The 23,634-nt window shown below is 29.6% G+C and overlaps 1 protein-coding gene across 2 annotated transcripts in view; it reads right to left on the bottom strand.

The window, feature by feature from the left end:
- LOC129946223 (tetraspanin-18) overlaps positions 1-23,634 on the bottom strand; it is a 47,529-nt gene that overhangs the window by 9,578 nt on the left and 14,317 nt on the right. The window contains exons 2-3 of one of the 2 annotated variants that reach the window (XM_056056339.1): positions 7,072-7,147; positions 6,760-6,858 (exon numbers count right to left, since the gene is read on the bottom strand). In XM_056056339.1, the coding sequence (XP_055912314.1) occupies positions 6,760-6,858; positions 7,072-7,137 (165 nt within the window). In that variant the 5' untranslated portion in view covers positions 7,138-7,147. Of the gene's footprint in view, positions 1-6,759; positions 6,859-7,071; positions 7,155-23,634 lie in introns of both variants that reach the window. The other variant, XM_056056338.1, reaches the window with a different exon arrangement.

Genomic DNA, 23,634 nt, shown 5'->3' with positions numbered 1-23,634 from the left:
GTTTTAGTAAGTTACTAACATAAGAACAAAATGTTGCTAATTTCATTTGACAAAATATGGCTACTTTTAACTTTTAATAATTTTCAAAATTCACATGACTTCTGAGATTCTTATAAATATTTCAAATTAATACCTTCATAAGATTGGTTCCCAGATTGGGGTTTGCATGTTTTGATGTTTTTTTTGTTTGTAAAAAGATACATATGTCACTGTTTAGACGTATTCTGATTCATTCATTTTGAATAAAAGGAAATATTGATCTTACAACTTTGAATCTTAAGTTTTTAAGATTTTTTACTAGAAAAAGATCAATTTCTAGTAAAATGCTCATACTGTGAGTGTTTTTACATCGACTTTTTAAGCAGTAAAAATAATATAAAAATGGGTTTATGCAGGCATTTTAATTTAATTTCAGTTCATCAAAACACTGAAGTATCAAAAAAAACAATTTTTTTTTCAAACTTAGAAGAATATTTTGGGTTTTAGTCAGAACTCCATTAAAGCACGGTAGAATAGTCAAGAAAATGGTAAAAGGAGTAAAGTGGGCTAAAATGTGAAACTAGTTTAATTTTAAATAAAATCAATAAACTGTTTTTCTTATATCTTAATTGAACAAAAGTAATTCTCACCTCGAACATTTAAGTAATTGTATGAAACGAAAAAGATAATGTTTTGGACATCTTTTTCGATTCTTGTCAATCGAACTAAGGACTTTTTTACAAAAAAAAAACATACAACAAACTCTAATAAAAGTTATTTAAAATTGATTTTCGACCTATATTCATTGGCAAAATTAAAGATATTGGCCTTAAATTATTTTGCCATGTTGAAAATAGTTTTAAATGTGCAATCTTTTTTTTGAATACAAAAGCAGTTGATTTTTTCATACAAATTTAAATCTACAAAATAAAATACTACATACTAAATATTTTTGTATTGCTAAAGAAGGGTAACCCCAAAGAACCGTTATTTTGTTTTTAAATTTTTTCAAGTACTAATCAACCTGTTTCAATAATTTGCATTAGCTCTTATATCGTCTTAATAAATTTGATAATCAAAAATGTCATTGTTTTTATTTTTGATTTTTAAAAAAATATTAAATTTTTGTTTTTCAAGAAAAAAATTAAAAATTGGTTTTCGAATAAAGATCTCGGGAACAAAATCAGATATTAAAATCAAAGTTATTTAATTATATTGAAAATATTGTTGCTAACTTTAAGTTATTTTTTAGAAAAATTCAGTTAACGATTTTTCTAACAAAAAACCAAAACCTACTTTGAGAAATGGTTTTCGACTCAAGTATTATGATAACAAAGGAAAATATTGCCTTTTTTATCTCACACAAAATGGTATTATTAATATTTTGTAAAAGTTTTAGAAAATCTGACAGCAGTACTCGCCTACAGTATTGTTTGAGAGTTGTCAGCCACTAGGCTCTAGTTCTCAAACGGACTGTTGCGCCACCCAATTTATTTTTATTGTATTTTAGAAAATCTACAGACGAGCAGGGTCGCATCCTAGCTTCTTTTTTTGTTTTTATTTTTAAAAATCCGAACCTGACGGAACTGAAGAGTGATTGTCTTTTTAAGTTGAATTCAACATTAATGAATTAATCAAGTCTAGTTAACTGATGGTAGTTTTTTTTCAGATTCAAGCGAAATTCTACTTACAAATTTAACAATTTCATAATGCAATTGCAGCAATACATAAATCCGTTTTGAAAAGCTACAATCTATTAAGTTTCTCTTTTAAAACTGCAACTGGTTTTCAATTTAAAACACTGAAACACCAAGATTAATGTCAGCTATTAATAATAACACCAATAATCACCAAAAGTCACTCAGCTCAACACATCACGATTATACGGCTTCGATTTATGCATATCAATTGATAAAAGAAACCGCACAGGCCTCTGAACCCCTATAAATATTACTGTCACATCGAAAACTATCAATGATTCAAAATTGAATCGTATATGCAAGTAGATACGCAACATTGTTTATGTTTACCATCAAAATGTACAAAAATTGTTGCTGCGGTACCCCATGCCAAACGCCAAAAATATATACTTGAAAACATTATCCAAAAAAGGTGCGGCAAAAAGACGGCCATGTGGTGGTAATAAAAATTACCATCTTAATAATAAATAAACAACAACAGCAAAAAGTGAAAATCACAATAGTCTGTAGTTATAATAATAATTGAGTGTGCATAGCACATGCATTTCAATTTTTAAAAAACAAATGATTTTAACGTTGATCTATTGTTTGACATTGAGGAAGCACAGGTGGCGTTGCAGATAGTTATATACCTTGCACCATAATATGTGATGTCTGATATGAAGAGGCTAGAGGATTGAAACGCGAGAAGCTTTTGTGACTTGTAATTTGTAAATTCAAGAAAATGAAAGTGACGAATCATCAAACACTGGTATTGTGTAGGCATGAGATTAGTTGTAATTTATGCAGTTGAATATTTTACGAATAACACATGTATCCATTACAAACAATACAAGTAAGGTGTTTTTTATCGACTAGGTCGCACGTACTTGGTGTTATAGTTCATGCGAACATTTTTGAAATTAATCCGTCGAGACATGGGGTCGTCCAACAGAAAGACACTTTCTTATTCTTATGTTTGCATATATGAAAATCATATTTCTTAAAACAAGGATTCCTTACTTATATAAAACTGTACTTCTTTTTTAAATATTAGAAAATAAATCATTTTTACCGAAAAATGGTTTTAAATTCAATGAATTGGAAATCTGTGAGAAAGTTCATTGAACAAAAAAAAAAAAAAAAACAAAGTACACAAAAGTAAGGTTATATCAGGCCTTGAGTCCAATAGGGACCTTACTGCAATTTTATCGAAAGGTTGTTAATTTAGAAAATTTTAGCATGTACCTAGGCACCATCATTTCTAGATACATAATATTTTGATTCTCGACTTCTTCTCATAGTTGTAGTTGTTGTGATCACATTTTCAAATTTTTAACTAAGTATAGAATATTTGATGCTTTTGTTTGAAACTCTTAGCTATGCCAATTGCTTTACATCAATGCTAATAATAATAACACTGCTGAAAGTGAATACAAATGTTAAAATTCGACCTAAGAAAAAACGTTACTAAAAATAGAAAAATCTTGTTGTATGTAGGACAGATATTCACAATTTGTTGCTATTTTTGAGTAGTCACCCTGATAAATTTTTAGATTTTTTTGGTCACTGGTTTATAAAATATCAAATTTAAAAAATATGCTGTTTTTTGGATTGGGCTCCTTACTTTTTTAATAAGTTAAAATAAAATTCAAACGTTTAAATCGATAAGAAGTAGTTATTATTATACGCCCCTTATCGGACCGTTAAAATATCAAATTTTCCAAAATATCGACAAATACAGCACATTTGGAAAACACGTTTAAGAACTTTAAATTAAAAAATCTCAATACAAAATAATTTTGAGCGCTTTTCTTTGAAAATTCGATATTTTTTGAACCAGTTATCAAACAATTCTCAAGATTTAGAATATCCAAAATTATTTTGTTTGTTAATTTGGAGTGGAAAGCCCAAAATACATGGCGTAGATTGTTAAACTCTCAAGAAAACTATGGGTTCCCTAAGTCATATGAATTTGAAAATTTTAGAAAGTAATATTCTTCGTTTTTTTCTTTTTCATCTTATAACTGCTCTTATGACTTTCTGCATATTGTTTTACCCGGCCCTAATATCAATAAATTTTTGTGATATGGAAAAGAGGCTGGGACTGATAACTTCCTATCCCGTCTGTCGATTTTTCTTGATTAAAAAGCTTGTAGGTTTTCGTGTTTTGTTAAAAAAGATGTCAGTTCAATTATTCTAAAAAATTAAAAAATACCAACAATATTTTGTATATGATGAAATAGTTTGATTTCAGAATTTATTTTTACTAACGAGATTTTTAGTCGAAAACCCGATATTACTAATTTTAGAAGTATTTCTTAAAACTTCTTTTATAAACAAAAACAAATTGATTGAATGAAATTAATTTGAAGTCAATATCTTTTATTGTTCACGAAATATCAAGAAGCGAACATTAATTTTTACCAATTTTGCCTAGTATTTTTTGTAGATTTTAATTTTTTATGAAAAAAACTGACTGTTGGATTTTAATACAAAATTTACTGAATGCCGAAAGCAATATTTTCTGTGCGATAAAATTATTTTTAAGAAAATATTTTAAATTTTTGGAAAAATATTAAGGTTGAAAGTAAATTTTTACCTAGTAGTATTGGTTTCTATTTTTTTTTGTAAAAAAATCTATTCGATTTTTCTCAAAATTTTACCAAATGTTGACAACAATATTTTTTATAAGATACCATCAATTTCAAGCTAATATCTTAAAATTTTGAAAAGATATAGGAGTACCAGTATATAGATTATAATTCAAGTCAAGTCGCGTTATTGGTTCGTTAGATATTTTTGGTTAACCATAAAATGCTATGGGAAAAATACCACCCACTCAATTTTTTTGAGAGTTATTTATTCATTATTATCTACAAACGCAAAGAGATGGCTGTATCTCTAACAATCTTTTATTTAGACTCCAGGGAATTTGAAACTTCGAGAAATGTCAAAATTTTCAATTCGAAAAATCGGACCGATTAAAATGACTTCCTATGGGAACTTAGAAAACACTGGATATTGAGGAAAAAAGTGAACAATACATGATAATGATGTCGATTTGTTATGAACTTCAGAACCTTCTGTCTCATTCTATGGCATCCACTGTGGGAAGCCCTATACATTTTTTTTTAATTTAAGTTTTTTTTTATTTATTTTTTCTCTGTGGAAAACGAAAACAAAGTCAAAACCTTGTTATTTTTTTACCATATTGTAAAAATAAAACCAATGATGTTTCTTTATAAACTTTTTCAAATTTACTTAACTTTGATCTACCAAAAATAATGATAAATGTAGATAAGCCACTATTATACTCAAAGCCTCATGTTTATATCAACGTATCTTGTAAGTAGTGTCGAATTTAAAATGTCAGAAATTAATTTTACAAAAACTTTGTAATTTTTAAATGCTCTTTGCTTTAGTTTCAATTTTAAGCAATGTTCAAAATGAACAGCAATATAAGGCACTTAAATTATTTCGGATATTTCTAAAATCAAAAGTGAAAGGGACCTGTGTATAATATCAAACTCCTTTTTTACTATACAAATTCAATATCTAACCTTTAATAGTTTGAGTACAAAAAATATAAACTATACAATGAAACACAACTTAAAGAGAAATCACATGAACATGATTGATGAATCTTTATATAGAATTCTGAATAAAACTATCAGAAAATCTCATTGTATTTATGTATTGTATTTTTTATATTATCATTTTTGCTAAGAGATACTTCAAAATTAGTTGAGTAATAGGCATGCCTTTTTTTACCAGAACCGACCTAAAATAAGAGCCCTACCTATTCACAGAGATATGTAGATTTCTAGTCAGCCATTCACAGAAACATCTGTTTTGTTGTTTGTGATAGATGACACGAAGTTTCCTCATAACTTTAAGGAATGAATCATTGCTGAATATAAATTTATTATCACTTCTTCAATATCTTAACAAATACAAAAATTATATCAAATAATACGTTTATTGATACTCATCGCCATACCCTTAAAAGTAAAAAATGGATTATGCTTTAAAGATAGTTGCAGATGCATTTGCATAGAATGTTTCAATTTGAGCTGTGGGCGTGAGTAAAATCTACAGCCTATGCTGATGAACTTACAAAAGTTCTCCAAAAATATCAGTAGGAGAAGTTTTGACGATATAAAAATTTAAAAAGTGTCAACAAATTTAACTGATACGATGGAGTTTATAAAGCGCTATCGCAGACACTATATGCCGGAAAATGGGAGCGGGCTGAAAAACTGTACGGTCAAAATTTTGCATTATACTGTATGGTCATAATACGGTATGATTAAAATTCTCTCAAAATGCTGTATTTCACAACATCATACAGTATTTTGTACATACAATATTTTTAGATACAGTATTTTAAATACAGTATTATGATCCATACAGTAAGCGGGTCGAAATGCGGTATTTTAAAATTCTGTATGGTCAAAATTCTGTATGGCCATAATACTATATGGTTAATATTACGTGTCTCCAAATACTTTTCATTTAAAATACTGCGTCTGAAAATGCTGTATTGATAAAATACAGTATTTTGAAATACAGAATTCTGATATACAGAATTTTGAGATACAGTATTTTGTTTCACACAGTATTTCAACCCCAACCCTTAAAACCTCATAATTTATTCTTCTGGCAAATTTCTACACTAATTTTTTGACTTTAAAGGAACTATCAAATATTAGATTTTTTATCTTGAAAATAGATATCTTCATATTTCTCTTGTTAAAACATTTTAAATTAGTGAATGAACATTGTTGGTATTTGCTTGTTTTTTCAATAAAGTACGACAAACTACAATACAAATAAATTGAATTATGGTTAGTTTTACATTAAACGACAAAAGGGGAATCATTGGTTTAATTTAACTAAGGTTAATGAATTTAATAAAGCAACAACATTTGTGCGTAGATGTGATTTCAAAGATTTTCTAGTTCTTAACTTTTATGTAAAAGGTAAAACGAAAAGGAAAGGTCTGTCACAATATTCGGGTGTGATATCTGAACTATTAAGAGTAAATATAAAAATAGGAATTATTGAACTGTGTTTATATGTTTAAAGTTATGCTTACATAGATATCCTCATTATCTGCCATTTTTGTCAAAGCAATTAGGGATGCTTTGTCGACAGCCAGCCATATTCCAGCACTTAACACAATTGTGCCAGAGACCTATTATGAAAGAGAAAAGGGAATATTTATTTAGTTATAGCTTATAGACTATAATATTTCTTAAATTTATTTCATATATAAAACTTTAAATTTAAAGTATTTTAAGCACTAGTAAAATATATTAAAAACATTGTTTAAATTAAGCTTAAATATTAAAGTTTCGTAGCAACAAATAGTAATAAGTTAAAGAAAAATGATATTTTGTATACTTACGAAGAAGAAAAAGTTAAATATACAAAGTATATATTTGGCAATCCAGAGACCACAATCCGCACTCATGATGCTTAATTATTAATCTGGAATAAGAAACAAAAATTCAAATCAATTATAAAAATGTCGTCATTTATGAATAATAAAGAATAAAGTATTTTTTCAAAGAATTTAGGGTGAGGTACATATAATATAAATTAACTATATGCGTAGTGAAACATTCACCTACGCTGCATTGCGTACATAAATAGGAAGAACAAAAGATTATGATCATTGTGTCTTCAGTTGTTTTTAATTGGTTAAGTTTTCATTTTTTTTGGTACAATAAATGAGAATGATTTTTAAATGCAAAGTATGTGTCTTCCTACCTAAGTTTTTGGAATATTTATGTGTGGGTAAAACTAATTGTGAAGCAATTATTTAAAATTAATGTATAGACTTTCATATTAACAATCCAGTTCACAGCTTGATAAATATGATTCATTACCTAGGGCCAATTATATCTATATGACATATGAGAAGACGGAAAAATGTTTTTTCTCATCATGGCGCGGTGCGACAATCTTCTTCAAAAATTTTACTTGATTTTATCTGTACTGTGAAGGGAAAAATTTCTTTCAATTATTTCTCGAGTCCATTTTCGGTTCTGTACTGTGAAAATAATGTAGTAAAATAAACAGACGAAGAATATATCTAACTTCTTAATCGTGGGAGGCAGATATGAATTTCACTTCATCATATTTGCGTATATATAATTCATATAACTTATATAATTAAAGGGTGACCCAAAATTAACAAGAGGTTATAATTTATCAACTTTGACAGCTGAAGAAAATATTTGACAGATAATAATTTTGTACACCTCTCAGCGACGCAGACTCCACATTATCCAATTTAACATTACAACTTAAAATCACACTACAACACAATAACCTGTTGTCATTTGACATTTAGTCATCTGTCATTACTATTAAGTTTCGTTTCATATTTAAAATTCCTTCATAATCTATCTCAATTTCATTAAATCATCTTAAGTTCCTGTTAAAATATATAATAGACCAGCTTCATCACGTAATATCCACTATGCTCAGGTGAAGGGGAATAGTTTAGTCGTTTAGTGCATTTGTGCAGCATTTTCAGAAAAACAAAACTGACCGTACAGCACTCCGCATTATATTCTATCATTCAACTGAAGGGGTGTTACGTTGTAGTTTGGTCTGTGCTGCTGCCCGCTGTGCACCTAAGACCATTTGGTGCAGCATAAAACAACAACTTAAAAATGTTTACTTTTTCTAATACTACTCCGAACACAAAACTTACTTTCACTTTATCCGATGGTTAAAAAGAAAAACCCCTTTGAGCTTGACTTGATGTATTATTAAAGTTTAAAGATACTTTTCTTCTTAAATGTTTAAATTTAAGCTTATAATAGTTGTTAGCTATTCCATTGGGCTCTACAAGTTTGAAATAATGCGGATATTGCGCTATTGGGAGAAAGAAAAAAAAAAGACAAAGATACGACAAGAGTTATAGTTAAATGCAATGCAATCAGAAATCATTGTTAGTTTTGAGTATCTTAAAGTATAGGTAAGGTATAGGAGATTCGCTTTCAATGTGAAGTCGCAATGTGCACCGGTCGTGGCATATAGCGATATTGAGGTGTTGTTGATTACGGCAATGATTGAGATGAATACTTAAATTAAACAATAAACACTTAATTTGGAAAAGCGTGTAGGCATTTTAGTATTAAATAACATAATTTTTGAGGTTTTAAAAGAGAGACAGTATTAAATATGATGAACACTTTCTCATAGATAAATCATCACCCAAAAAATTCAGATTTCGAAAGTTTAATGCCTTGATAATAACCATGTGCATACAATTACACACAAAAGTAATAAATAAACGAGTTTCGAGTTTCAAGATTCAAGATTTTCTGAAAATGTTGATTTTGTATCAATGGAATTATTATTTACACATAATTTAAACAAACATAACTTAAATAAGTGTTTGTAAATTCTTAATAATAGTTTATTTAAATGTTTCCTAGGTCACACTTTTTTACCGTTATTTTAACCTGCTATTCTTATGTCATTTATCCAGTTTTTTTTTGTGCGAACTCTGAATTACTGATGGTCGTTCTTCTGCCGTGCTTTGCGAATGTTGAATGACTTTATTTTCTAACTCATTCTATTGGCTCTCGAAAATTACCCCAAAGTTTAAAAAAAAAAACTTTATAATAACCTTCTATTTCCATTTACAGTAGTCGTTGTCGTAGGTTTCATTTCAGGAGGGGGATACTTTTTATCATAAAAAAATCAAAAGCTTTTTCCGAACAAAAATTCGGGCGTAATTTCTTCCTGCATGGTTTCCCATGTCTGAGTATAGAAAATCTGTTTTAATAATACTTCTCAGCCGTTATAAAGGGCTTACAAAATAAAATAGAAAACGTTTTATTGTTGGTTTTAATAAAATCATAATGCATAAGGATTTTCATTACCAGTGCTGTAGAAATTATTCACATGGTATAGGGTTCAATGTTTTAACTGGTCCATTTTTTCAATATTTTCGTTGAAGTACAAATGTTTTAATATAAAACATTTACGAGCATGGCTTAAAAACTCGATTAAGTAATTACCATTCGAGTTTGTACAGTTATCAAATGAGTTTCTTCAGCACGAGAGATGCTCAATATTCATAAAAGGTATGTTTCGGAATTCCCCTTATCCGACCGTTTGGATCCCGGATTATTAAAATATTTTCATTATCCTGAGTTAACAAACAATTTTGTAAGGCTTCAAACTTGAAGTTCCATTTACCAAAGTTCAAATAAATTGGGATTGTTAGTAAATGTTTCTTGTTGATGAAACAATCTATTATAACTTTGTTTTCACTAACTTTATACTTAATTTGATTTTTTGTCGTAATATTTTTAATTCCACATAAAATTCTCCCACTAGCACAACCCTGATTAGTTTTTCTTTTTGCTGGAATCGATTTAAGATCGAAACCCTAAAAACATTTTAGATATTGAATCTCTTTACCCTCTTCTACAAACGTTTCTAACAAAATAAATAAATCATAGTTTAAAATGAACTTAAAAAATTCTGGCATTAATAATTTGTTTCTAAGACCTGTAACATTATAGCAACATATTTAAATTAAACAAATTTGAAGAAGTTGAATTATTGTGGCAGACGGCATCTGAATGCTAGGTTGATTTGGTGACTTATAGATGGCTCCCTAAGCGTATTGGTATTGTTTTTGAAGTTTAGATCAAAAAAGCAAATTGCATCTTCTCCGAAGGTTATTTTGATAATGACAGTTCATCGTTTGTTGTTATTCGTAGACCTTGTAAAGAATCGTAGGAAAATACGAAATCAGATATTTTTAATTTCGATCTTTCATTCGGATATTCGGATATTCGAATTCCTATCAAGAAGCTTCGATTTCAGTTCAATAAGTGTTTTTCTTTTCTTCCGGCATATAAAAGATTGTTCTCGTGAACCACAACTGCGGTACCTTTTAACTTAGGTGCAGCATTTAAGATTTTTTGTGCAGTTGCTTTGTCACAGAACTTCAATATCATTGAAGTTTTATTGTTGTGCCAGTTGATGAATTCTTGTGATTTCTCATACTTCAATTGTGTATTTACATCTATGTAGATCGAGAAGGCTAAGACAAGTTTGTTTTGCTTGACTATCCTTGTCAGTTTTCTCATCTGGGGGCAAATCCAATACAACCATTTCTTTATGCGGTTTTTCGTGTAAAAATTCCAATTGTTTTTCAATAGCCTTCAACAGCAGCTAAACCTCACGTAAGGTGTTCATTTTGAGACAGCAATAGCTGTAATTCGACGGAGATAGCATATATGTCGTCGTAAGTTGAAATATTTTTCAAATATTTTGTGAGGCAGCCATCAATAAAAGATTTCGTTAATTTGCGATAATGTGCTCATTTCTGTGCTTTTATTGAGATTCTTTTTTCATGGGGTAGATTTTTTGCTTGATGGGGATATTTCCCCCATTTTCGTGTCGATAGCATATACAATTAACTCACACAGGCAAAGAATAAGATGGCTTCTGACTGTGCGAAGCTTAAATAAATTTATAAATCCTAACTTTTAAAATACTTTAAAGTATAAAATAGAACAACAAAATCAGAACTTTTCTATTGGTGGATGTTCTTTTCTTAATTGAGACGAGTATGATTAAGTGAATTCTATTTTTTGAATTCCGTAAATTACTCATAGAAAAACATCAATTAGACATGGATCAGCAGTGACTTTTATCAAATGACAAGTTTTGTGTTTCAAATGTATTAATTCAATTCACGTGCGTGCCCAGAAAAGATGTAATTTAAGCCACAAAAGAAAAATAATTTTATTTAAAAAACTAAAACAAGTTTATGTAAAACATATATTATTTATCAAACAATTAAGTTTTATCATAATTTAGAGAGTGAACTGTTAAACAAAATTATCACATGCTTACACAAATGAGTACTCATGAAAAGGGCTTGTCTGTGGAATAAATATATGAGCAGAATTCTTTAAGTCTAAATGAAACTACTTGATTTGAATATAGCTGCTTTAACTAATAGATGGAGCATACCTCATACTCATTATTCAAATGTATTCAATTAAATTGAATCAACAATGAAATAATTACTCCACTATTAACAGTAGTTTGTATGGTTACTTCTTTCACGATGCAATTGTGCCCACTTTTCTTCCATTTTATTGTTCATTAGACACACATCACACATAATGTATGTTTCTTTAAAACGTCTCATAAAATGATTTATTGCTTTTCATTAGGATTGCATTTACATCTGTCACGCATGATGTTGAAATAAGGTAGGTACAGTATTTACACATTTATCAACATCAGGTTTCGTCACGTGATGGTTTGAAATAATATGACTGCTTTTAAATACCAATACTTGTATCACTTGTGTCAATATTCAAAAATCTTCCCACTATACATATTTTCATTCATTTATTAGTCATTGTTTAATAAATTGCAATTTTCAATTACCTTAGATAAGAATAACTAATACAAGTTATTCTGATACATGTCAGAATCGAGGTGTCATAACTTAATCTGTTGACATAAACCTATCTAATTTTTTTTTTCGAAGAAATACCCATTTTATTTCTTAAACGTGGTTTTAGTTTATATTGGAAATGTCGAGTTTTTAAACTTTGTTGTTTTGAGAACAACTTGGCCAATGTTAATAATTAGGAAAATCAACGAATCTGTTAAAAACTGCCAGGTATAAGTCTCAAAACAATATTGAGAAGTAACTTTAAAGATCTGAAAATAGGAGTCAAAAAGATATACGCAGAATAAAATTGAGTACTAATTGAAAAAGGGTTTATACAAATAGAGTCCACTAGAAGACAACAAACTTTTCGAAAAGGTAGAAAATTTTTGGAATTTGGACAGATAGTGAACTTACCACCACCAATTGATTTAATCTAATAGAATTTTTTCTTACAGTAGATAGTGAGCCATCTTAAAGTTTCTTTATAAACCAAAGGACATTTTGACATTACAGCTATTTCCCGAGCAAAATTTTGATAGAAATTCAGTATTAAGGGGCAGGTTCAGAAAACATAAGGGACTTCATGTGCAGTCAACTTCTCTTTGAACGTAAATTTTGACCTAGACAACTTGTTAGTTTTCAAGTGTCATACATTTTACAAAACTACTGAAACTACAAAACACTCCTCAGCCAAGTCCATCACTATTTTTAATTTGTAATGTAAAGGAATATAACTTATTTCTTTACCAACTTCACAAATAACCTTTTTACATAAAAAATTAAATGAATTTGTGCAGAAAATAAATAAATCATAGATTAATAAAGTTCAGCTCTCAATTGAATGAAAAAACATGATTGACTGTCATTTTGACAGAAGTACACTTAATTTGATAGTTAGGGAGTGTTTTCTTTACCTACTAACTTTCCAGACAGTTTTTATTTTAGTTGCCTCAATTGGAAAGTAATTGTTTGGCAGCTGGCCAATCAGATATCAGAAACTTGCTGCCCAATCTTCGCGGAACGAAATGATTCACCTTACGTTTTAACAACGTTAAAATATATTAGAAATATATTTCCAAAGTGAGTACAAACAATGATTATTTTGAAAAATAGTTTTTGTGTAAATGAAGCATTCACAACGCCTTCCGAAAGCAGGTCTGTACAAATAGATCATGAGACTGGAAAATGCTTTTACAATTTTTTTTTCAATATCTCTGATTTTTCTCTAAGAAGTTCTAATTGACTCAGAAATTCAAAATAAGCGGCGAATCGTTCCGTAATTACTTAGAAGGGCTTGAGTAATAAATTATATTTTTCTAACGAGGTGCATTGGTGTCGATTGTCATATTCAAATGAATTCTATTTCTAATATATTATTACACGAATGGCCAAAAGTTTGAATTTTAAGTAAATTAAGGACAACCTTTAGTTTTTGTGAAAAAAAAACAGAATAGGAAATTAGGGGCCGTCATTGATTTTGAATCATGATTGGAGTTGATTTAACTTACAAGAGACTACTACCATTTCCGCTTGCATTTATTCAGACCAAATGGAATCACATTAAACGCATGAATAAGTAATGTCAATTTAATTGTCATAATAACTTTACTCTTCTTTTGTGTTCGATTGAACTTAAAATGTATACAAACTTAACCATCCATCTCTAAAAACAACAAAGGTTATCGTCCGTCAATACAAATTATTGCCTTCAATTATAGACTGCATCTGAACAATACAAAAAAATCTGCACTCTGCACTTCATCGTGCAGAGGTCATCAAATAATTTTTTCTCAAAATGGGGGAAACGCTTTAAGTGAGGGATCAATTTCCAGTCACTGCTCAGGCTCATCACTGCATCATCGCCACCCCAAACATGCCCATATTTCCACACTGACAACACACGATCATTGATCTTTACATTTGATTACATGAAACAGTTTGCATTCAAATAAATTGATTAAACCGTGAAGGCTGTACGTTCATAGCATACGAGTAATAATCCACCACCCAGGGAATTAAAGTGTTGTGGGAATGATAATTCCATGCGGATCACTGACAGACAGTATGCGCGCCTTTCGAAGAGGCTGTTGCTTATATGACGTGGTTTGGCTTTTGTGAATGACACGCCAAAATCTCAAGCTCTGGAGGCTGACGATGTAATTCAATGTGCGTTTATTTATTGCAATTTGTCAGGATTTGATTTAAAATTTGCCAATTGCCGCATCTCAAATGCCTGTGGTGCCACATCTCCGATATAAATGGCAGAGTTCAGTAAAAATAGTGTAGGTAGGTAGGAAAACCTAGAGGATGTGAAACTTGCTTGCGTGAAAAACAACTTGTTTGATCATCCATTAGTGTTCGATTGCGAAAGTTTAAAATATTTGTTTTTTAATTTTGTGCAATATTTTGTTGACCTCTGTGACTTGACTAGCATTTAAAAATTGTAATGGACTTTCAATTTTTAGTTAGTTGGTGGGTTATTGTAAGTATTTGTTTTAAAATGTTATCTAATAGGCAAATACAAGTATTTATACTTTCACTAAATCGATGCCTATAATTTGCTTTTAAGATTTTCTTGTGCTTTTATGCAGATAAAATTATGTAAAATTATTGACAGGGTAGCAAGTTTTAAATGTTTTAATCCTAAGATTGATTGTCAGGCTATATGTGTGACGTTATAGAAATGTTTTTCGTAATAAAAACCAGATCAATGTTAGTAATGCCCGAAATAAATCCCCCTTGAAACAATTGAAACAAATGGATGGGTAGTGATCATCAAGATAAAGATGCATATTTTTCATTAAGAAAAGAAAAATTATTTCGTTAAAAAGAAAAAAATATAATATATAAAAGAGCAACGTACATTTAAGTCATTAAGTGCTATGTGTCATAAACGTAACATACTTTTAAAATAGACTTTTAGAAAAAAACAAGAGAATTTTCTCACTATCATGTCACTCAATTTTTTTTTAATTCTAAAACTGATTTTAAACTAAAATTAAATGCTAAACCACTGTTAAAATTTGCAGCGGAAAATTTTGACGGCTTTCTACATTTTTTTAACTAGTTTTCGATACGGAAATGTACACATAAACGGTTTTTAAAACGAAAAATTTCCAAAATAAAAATGATCAATTCCAGAATATTTACAAGTATTTCCGGAATAATGTGAAGGTATTTCACATTTTTACTAAGGGGTTAATTATTTAAACATTCCTGAAATGTGTTAAATTTTTTAAAAAATCGTTTTTACAAAAAATAAAAACATACACAATATTTTGGTAAAAACTGATTTTCGACTCAAATATCTTGGCAACAATCAAAGAGTTTGACTTCATACTAAAAAACATATTACGCAAAATTGGTAAAAGCTGATGTTCGATTCAAATATTTTGGGAAAAGATGAAGGTTTTGACTTTAAAATTATTTAGGTTTATGTAAAATTTAATTATAAACGTAGGATAATATTTTAAGAAAAATCTATCGGTATTTTTGTTTTATAAGAAATTAAAACTTTCAAAAAATTCAAAAAAAATTGGTTTTCGACTTAAAATATCGGGAATGAATTTATTCTCTTTTATACAAAATACTGTTGTTAAATTTAAGTTAGACAATTTTAACAAGATGAAAACCTACAGAAATAACAAACAACTGATGTGAAATTGTTGTCGATCCAAGTATTATGAGAACAAACAAAGATATTTCTTAAAATGTTTGTACGAATATCTTTTACAAAATATTATCATTGATTTTTTTAGTTTTAGATTATATTGACAGATGGAAAGTTATCAGCGTGTACGCATTTCCAGTCTCTTATAAATATTTTATATGGTTATTTGGCATATACATTACCGAGTCGAGAATTGTAAGGCACAAGACAAGTTCTCTACGGGCTGCTGCGCCACCTAATTTATTTGTTGTAAACTGGGCAAATCCATGTATGGTATGGTAGAATCTGACGGTATCATTGGAATAAGTGGCAACAGGACGACTTTATTTAAAAATTTACAGTTAAAATGTTGCTTCAAGAATGTTCCGTTGATATTTTTTTGCAAGTAATATGAAGCATTTGTCAGTTCGACAAAGCGCCATCTATTCAGTCAACAGATTTCGGCATCTATAAGAATCGTTTGGAACTAACAGATAATTTTGAAAGTCAAATAATAAACAATCTTTCAAGTTGGATCAAAATCCACACGGTGTACAAAAATGGTTAAAATCGGTTGAGTAGTTTAGAAGTCCATCGCGAACAAACATCGTGACACGTAATTTATATACACATACATAGTCAGTCCAAAAAGTATCCGTACAGCAGCTTTTTTTGTTGATTCTGAGATATAATATTTTGTATTAATTAAGTATTTTGAAAATCACAATATATATGATAAAAAGGTTAAGAGGTTTTATCAGGTGCCCACAATTTTATAATGTTCATATCATCAAATGAAAACAAGTTTTATTAATGCCTTACTCAAAAACACACAAAACTAATTTAAAATATTTTATTTTAGTGAGTTAAATTCATTTTCTAAAATAAAAGAGAATTCTGTGTGACCTTCTGCTTTACTTTTGACAGATAACTTGGGGGAGAATTTCGCACTTGTCCTATAAATTCTATCAAATATATTTAACAAAGAGAAGATTTTTTTCTTATAAATAATAAACTGCTTTTAAAAACTAAGTTTCCATTTTTCCGAAATTTTATGAAGATGTATAGGTAATCATTATGCCTATCCAGCCATAAACGTATGGCTTCTTTTACCCAAAGCTGAACTCAATCACCATGAGTAGGTAATTATAGCAGCTTAACACTAATTAAACACACAATTTTCTCCCCCACATTCTTCTATAAATTTAAGCCTATACCAAAACCCGTAGAATACCAAAGGGTAAACAATGTAAAGTTTATCTTTTACAACTGAATCAACCGGTATCCCAATCCAGATCCAACAAAATACCTTCATACCCAGAAACCATAAACCAGGCTATATCAAACGTACAAGAAGTATCAAAATAAATAGAACTCTTCCTCATTAGCATGTCATGTGCTGCGGTTTTTAACACACGGTTTATATGCAAGTAAGTATACACCTATGACGGAATGGTAGGTAGGTATAGGTTTATCGTCGTCGTCACTTTGTCTCCAATAATATTGTGAAGGTACGTGTTCGTCTTCGAATGCTTGACTTCGACAGAAACTTATGCTCTTTAGCACAAAGAATGAACATTTTCAACAAATAATGCACTATATCTAGGTCAAATAAAATGTATCGTGCTACTTTGAATATACTATACAAGCTCTCTCAGAAGGCACAATAATATAAACAAAAACGTAAAAATAAAAACTGAAAAAACGCCGGTTAGGAGCTAAATTGTGTCGAATGGATTTTTCCCAAACCACCAAGTTTAGGTTTTTGTTTTTTTTTTTGTTGTTGTTTTTTTTAACAAGAGAAATAAAGGTATTTGTACATTAGCGACGAGCGAGCGAAGATATATTTTATGCTACAAGTTTCAACTTATTTCATTCATGAAGAAGCCACAAACAGTGAAAAGAAAGATGGAAAAAAACAAGGTTAAGAAGCTGAGAACAGCTTTGTCGAGGTAAATATTTATAAACTTTCATGTATATACATCTATAGAATTCTGATGAAGTATTGAAACCTGTAACTTGCACATAATAACAACTCTTTAAAGGGAAATTCTAGCACGAATTATATTTATAGGGTCTTCTAACTACTGAATTTTCCCTCAATTGCTTGTCATGTACATATATTGAGATAATAGTATCTTACAAGGAGCTATATATGACATTAGGCTATTAAGACTTTTATTACGCGTTATTATACATCCATTATTAATCCTATTAAACAGTATTCAATTAATTTAAAAAAAAAAGATTTGTGGTACACTTGGGCGTATACGAACTATTGTTATTTCTATAACTAACTACTGTACAGCTATCGGTTCTATTTAACACAGTTGATGAAAATTTACATTACATTATATTTTCTTAGTTCTTCTTGTTTTGGTAATTTGAAAATTATAAACCATAATTAGGAGATAATTATAGTGTTTTGCAATAAAATGAGTAATCAATACTTATTTATATCATTGTAAGTAAAAAAGTATCCAACTAAAAAAACTATATAGTTGCAGCACGATGTCCTTTTTATGAATTATACAGCTGCATGTCGTCAATAAAAATTTGAATACTATTTTTGTCGTCTTGAATCTTGATACCAATCTCAAGGTGCTGCGTTTTCTACTCTGTACATTTATGTGCAGAGTAGTGTAAAATGTAATGTAATGTAAAAGTAAAGTCTTAAGGTTTTACATAACAACGTCTTTGTGACCAATTATTGAATTCTAACAATTTTCGTTAAATCATATGTCCTTTCATTTTGAGTAATGGCTTAGTTTTTAAATGTCAAAAGTCACAAGATGACATTTTCAAAAGTTATATAGCTGCCCATATCCAACCATTGAAAATTAAAGCTCTTGTTCGAAAACTCTCTATGTATTTTTATATAAACAACTAATCAACGTTATTACAACAGGTTATCCATTTTGGTGTTTCAAAAGTTTAGTGCTGCAATTCGACATCTGTAAAACTAAGATTTTAAACCATTTTTTTTCTTTCAATTGGAATTCTGACATTTATGAAAATAGATCGCTTACAATTCGCATATCGCATAAAAATTGTTAAAGCTTTCTACAAAAATAGTGATTCTGCCACAGCCACATATCGTGCTTTAAGAGAGGAGATTATGGTTAACATAATCGTCGCCATAACTACGCAAGCAATTGGAAAAATTGTGAAGAAATTTAAAGAGACTGGATTGGTTATAAATATTGTAAAGCCTTGTGTATCATCGTTTCGCTCGTAACACTGAAAATATCGCTATTGTAAGTGAAAATGTTGTATTTGGATCTAGACCTTCATCCATATAAAGAACAGTTCACATAACGATTGAAGCCAGCTGACCATTCACACGTTGTCGTAGATACGTCGAATTGGTGCTTGAACAAAATTTTCTTTATCGACGAAGCACATTTCTCACTCGGTGGGTATGGTAATAAACAAAATTGTCATATTTGAGGTTCTGAGAATCCTCAAGTAATTGAAGAGAGGCCATTAAATCCACAAAAAGTCACTGTTTGGTGTGATCTTTGGTCCGGAGGTATGATTGGACCTTACTTCTTCGAAAACGACGATGGAACGACTGCCACCGTCAATTCGGAGCGTTATGGTCATATGATAAATGACTTTTTTGCCTGCTATTGAAGAATACGACTTGTGGTTTCAACAAAACGGTGCATACATAAAAGTGGTTAAAAATTACATACAAATAAAGGAAACGGGATTACTGTATAATAAAGAACACTTGCATTGAAGTTGTTGTTGGTTTATTTATATTTTTTCTTGATTACTTAATTCCTTAATTCTTCAAAAGCAAATTGAGGCCTTTCTATCTAAAAAAAACTCACTGCCCAGCCCTTATCAATCTGGTTTTCGGAAGAAACACAGCTGTGTTACCGCACTTTTAAACGTTACTGATGACATTAGAAAAACATTAGATAAAGACGAGGTTACGTTTCTAGTTTTGTTGGATTTTTCGAAGGCTTCCGATTCCGTTAATCATGTCAATCTATGTAGAAAGCTCAAGCAAAATTTTAATTTTTTATCTAGTGCAACTTAATTAATTCTGTCTTATCTAACTGTTAGGAAGCAAGCAGTGCAAGTTGCTGACACCCTGTGAAATTTTTTGCCGAATGCCACTGGTGTACCACAGGATTCCATACTAGGTCAGCTTTTGTTTTCTGCTTATGCATTAGTAAATCGCAGCTCTCACTTGTATGCTGATGACGTTCAGCTTTACTTCAGCTGTCCACTTGGACTTATCGAACCCGCAGCTTTCTGCGTCAATGAAGACCTGAAGAAAGTGTCGAATTATTCTTTGTCAAACAGACTTATATTGAACCCTTAAACATCTAAATGTCTTGTAATTAATAGAAAATCTCTTGAATTTTCTTATTTTCCACCGTTTGTTCTGAGTAATGCTTCAATCGAATATGTGGTTACATCAAATATTCTTGGTGTAACTTTTAATCGTCTTTTGACTTGGGATGATCATATAAGTGGACTCGTTGGTAAGGATTATGGAGTACTTCGTTCGTTAAGGGTTACACAATCTTTCACTTCATTAAAAACACGTTTTCTTCTCTCTAAAACCTTGGTAATTTCCATCTAAGTTTATAATTGTGAAATCTATTGTAACTGCAGTTTCACGAGCAGGCGAAAACTTAATGTAGCTTTCAAGTCAGTCGTTCGTTATGTTTTTGGATTACCTAGATATGATAGGATATCTGATTTTGCCTCGCATTTACCAGACATGCCTTTCGAAAAATATATAGAACTTTGTAGTTTATCGCACACCAACCACAATATTGTTTTGACAGAGTAAGAAGAGCCACCTCAAACAGATCTCATCAGCTAATTATCCCTCCTTACTCATATTTAACATTGAAACGTCAATTTTTTGTAAATTCGTTTAAGCTTTGGAACACTTTACCTCGTAGTATAAAACAAAATCTGAACGCAACAAGCATTAAAAGAGTGCTTAGATCTCACTTTTCAATACAAACATTTTTTTATTATCTCGGCTCAGCATTTTTGTAAAATAAGCTTACAGCTACTTTATAAGATTTTAAATCTTACTGTTGCTAAGCAATTACGATATTTAAATAAGTACATAAACAAATGAAATTAATACAATTTGTTAAGAACCAGATAGTGATTATAGAGTCAATTTTGGCTCGTTGGAAGTCATCCTGAACTCTGAAGGAGTCGTGATTTAATTTTTGCTTAGTAATATTAATCTTGTCATAAGGAATGTTAATCGCAAGTAATTACATGGATCAATAAAACTAGCCTACATTTATTTTATTAAATCAAAGTTTTCGTTTTAAATAATTGTAAACGCTTAACAGCCTCAACCAATTCTCCAGTGTTATGGTACTTTACGTAATTAAAACAAAACACAAGTAAAATCATCATCAAAACAAGCTTTATAAGAAGTAATAGGCTCATTACCAATTATTCATATTTTCATCTCTAAAAAGATACTCTGCTTATACTGAAGTCCCCTGTAGAAGTTGTTTTTTGTTTTCTATTTAAAAGAGGAAAAATTAAGCGTGAATTGTGCCGCCCCCTTTTAACTTGTTCGAAAGGTTAAGTATTGGTTTCGAATATAAAACAAATTGAGCTTTTTAATGACCGGCCTTCTACATAACTATATTATATAATGTACTTTGCTTCATAGGAAAAAGGAGTGCCATACGAATGGTTCTTTATAAGTTTTATTTTCAAGACGGGATGAGAACTTATGGACACTGGACAGCACGGGGAAATTGTTGGTCTTTCGTAAAGAAACATTATGTTTGTTATAAAATTAATTGTGTTCAAAAAAATAACATCTTTTGTTTGACAAAATAAATTACTCTCAATCATAAACTTAGTTCAAGTACTTACAACTTAGTCGTGAACTTTTCTTCTACTGCAATCACACATCTCAATATTATAGTTGAACTTAGAACAAAAGTAAGTTCTATTATATGATTAAGTACTTAATATCATGTACGAGTGCTCATAAAAAACAATAAAAACAACGAACTAATACACAAAGATGATGACCTAATATAAGTAAATTGTTATAACACGGGTACAGTACAGTGCTTGTGCCTGTGCTTGGTCCGTTGCCGTGACATTAGATACTTCATATCCGTTCAAGCCGAGCGAATTAAAATGATATGATGAGGTATGTCGTATGTACCTTGTATGTATCTTTATGCATCACAGAGTTGAGAGTATTATGTAGGCCTGATGTAAAAACAAAAAAAACATCTTTAATATCTCATATAATAAGAACAAATTAATCAATTCATCTTCGGACACATCAGTTTAGTTGTATGTTAACATTGCTGTAAATTGTTTGTAAACAAAAACAAAAATGTGACTGTGAAATTCAAAGCACGTTTTCAACTTATTTATACTGTATACAGAATATATCTAATTTAAGCGACACGACATTTTTGATTTAAAAATCGATGGAGTCAAAAAATAGACATTCCATAACATTATGCAGAATAAAAGTGTGTGTTTATGTGTGTATTTTGATTTAAATTAAACAAGAATCGTTTTTCGTTCAAATATTTGGGGAAATATTTGAAAGGAAAATTTAATTTGTCTGAAAATGATGTTAACATTTAATTCTTTGAACTTTTACAATGTTATGGTTCAATGCGGAGTAGGTTATTGGCTTTATAAGTATGTAGGTAAGTCCTTTGTAAACTGATGGTGCAAAGCGACGAACATTTATAGAGTTTTTCAAAAACTCATACAAATGAGACATTTTAAGAATGAAAGTTTTTGATTTTTTCATTAAATCAAAGTAAATATCATGAATTTAACATGTGAGTAATAACCGGGCCTATGTTTAGAACATTATTAGGGTTTAATACTACAAAAACAACTTCATTGAAAGGTAAATATATTCTGTACATTTGAAAATTTGTTTGATTTACACGTTTGTATGTATTTGGTATTATGTGTGTAGAAACATTCTAAATGATCATATTAAAGTGTGTTTTACACTTGTACTGTCAATTGTTACAGTAACATTGTTTTTTAATTTATAAAAATTGTTAATTATGAACACGAAAATAGCGTATATTGTATATATATATGCATAAGTGTAGACAATACAAGATTCAGTTGAATAAACATCTTATAAAAAAATATGAATTTTATTTCTTCGGCACTCAACATTGTTTAATTCTGACTAACTAAACTTCAAAGACAGTTTTTCTTTGATTGATGGTATGTTTTTAATTATTATATACATTTATTCAAATATTATTATTATATTCGAAATTATTAATAAAAAGAGTTACGCGACACGTTCGGCTTCTTTAATCAGAAATGAAATACAAATCTTCACCTAAACCTTAAAAAGTGGATGTTTGATTTAATTTTAATTTAAAAAATGTCTGTTAAAATAAATTTCCAACAAGTGCCAAAAAATCGTAAAAATGAACGCATATTATTATTTATTTAAAACAACGTTGTAATGCTTTGAGTACATAGAAACAAAAATGAAAAATGATATTATTTAAACATATTTGGATCTTAAACAAATAAACATAGGTTTAAAAAAAAAGGTGGTCTACAATTTAAATTTATAAGTTTTAAGCACTGAAACTCAGTTTTATTACAATATTCGTTCATTACAAGTTCCTTAAGCTTACTGCTTTATTGAGTGTGAAACATTGATATTTTAAGGTATATGTAGTTGTTTTGTTATAAATGAGAAAGTAAGTATTGAACTTTAATATTAATCCATAGCTTTTCTGAAGGACAGATAGCTTCAAGGACCGACCATTTGTTGGTGAATGTTTACAATTATTGGTCGAAAATCATTGTTACGTTATTCGGGCACCATCCTAAATATGAGAATT

This window comes from Eupeodes corollae, chromosome 2 (genome assembly GCF_945859685.1).
Source record: "Eupeodes corollae chromosome 2, idEupCoro1.1, whole genome shotgun sequence".
Taxonomy (NCBI): domain Eukaryota; kingdom Metazoa; phylum Arthropoda; class Insecta; order Diptera; family Syrphidae; genus Eupeodes; species Eupeodes corollae.
This window is presented reverse-complemented; position numbering and strand designations above follow the sequence as displayed.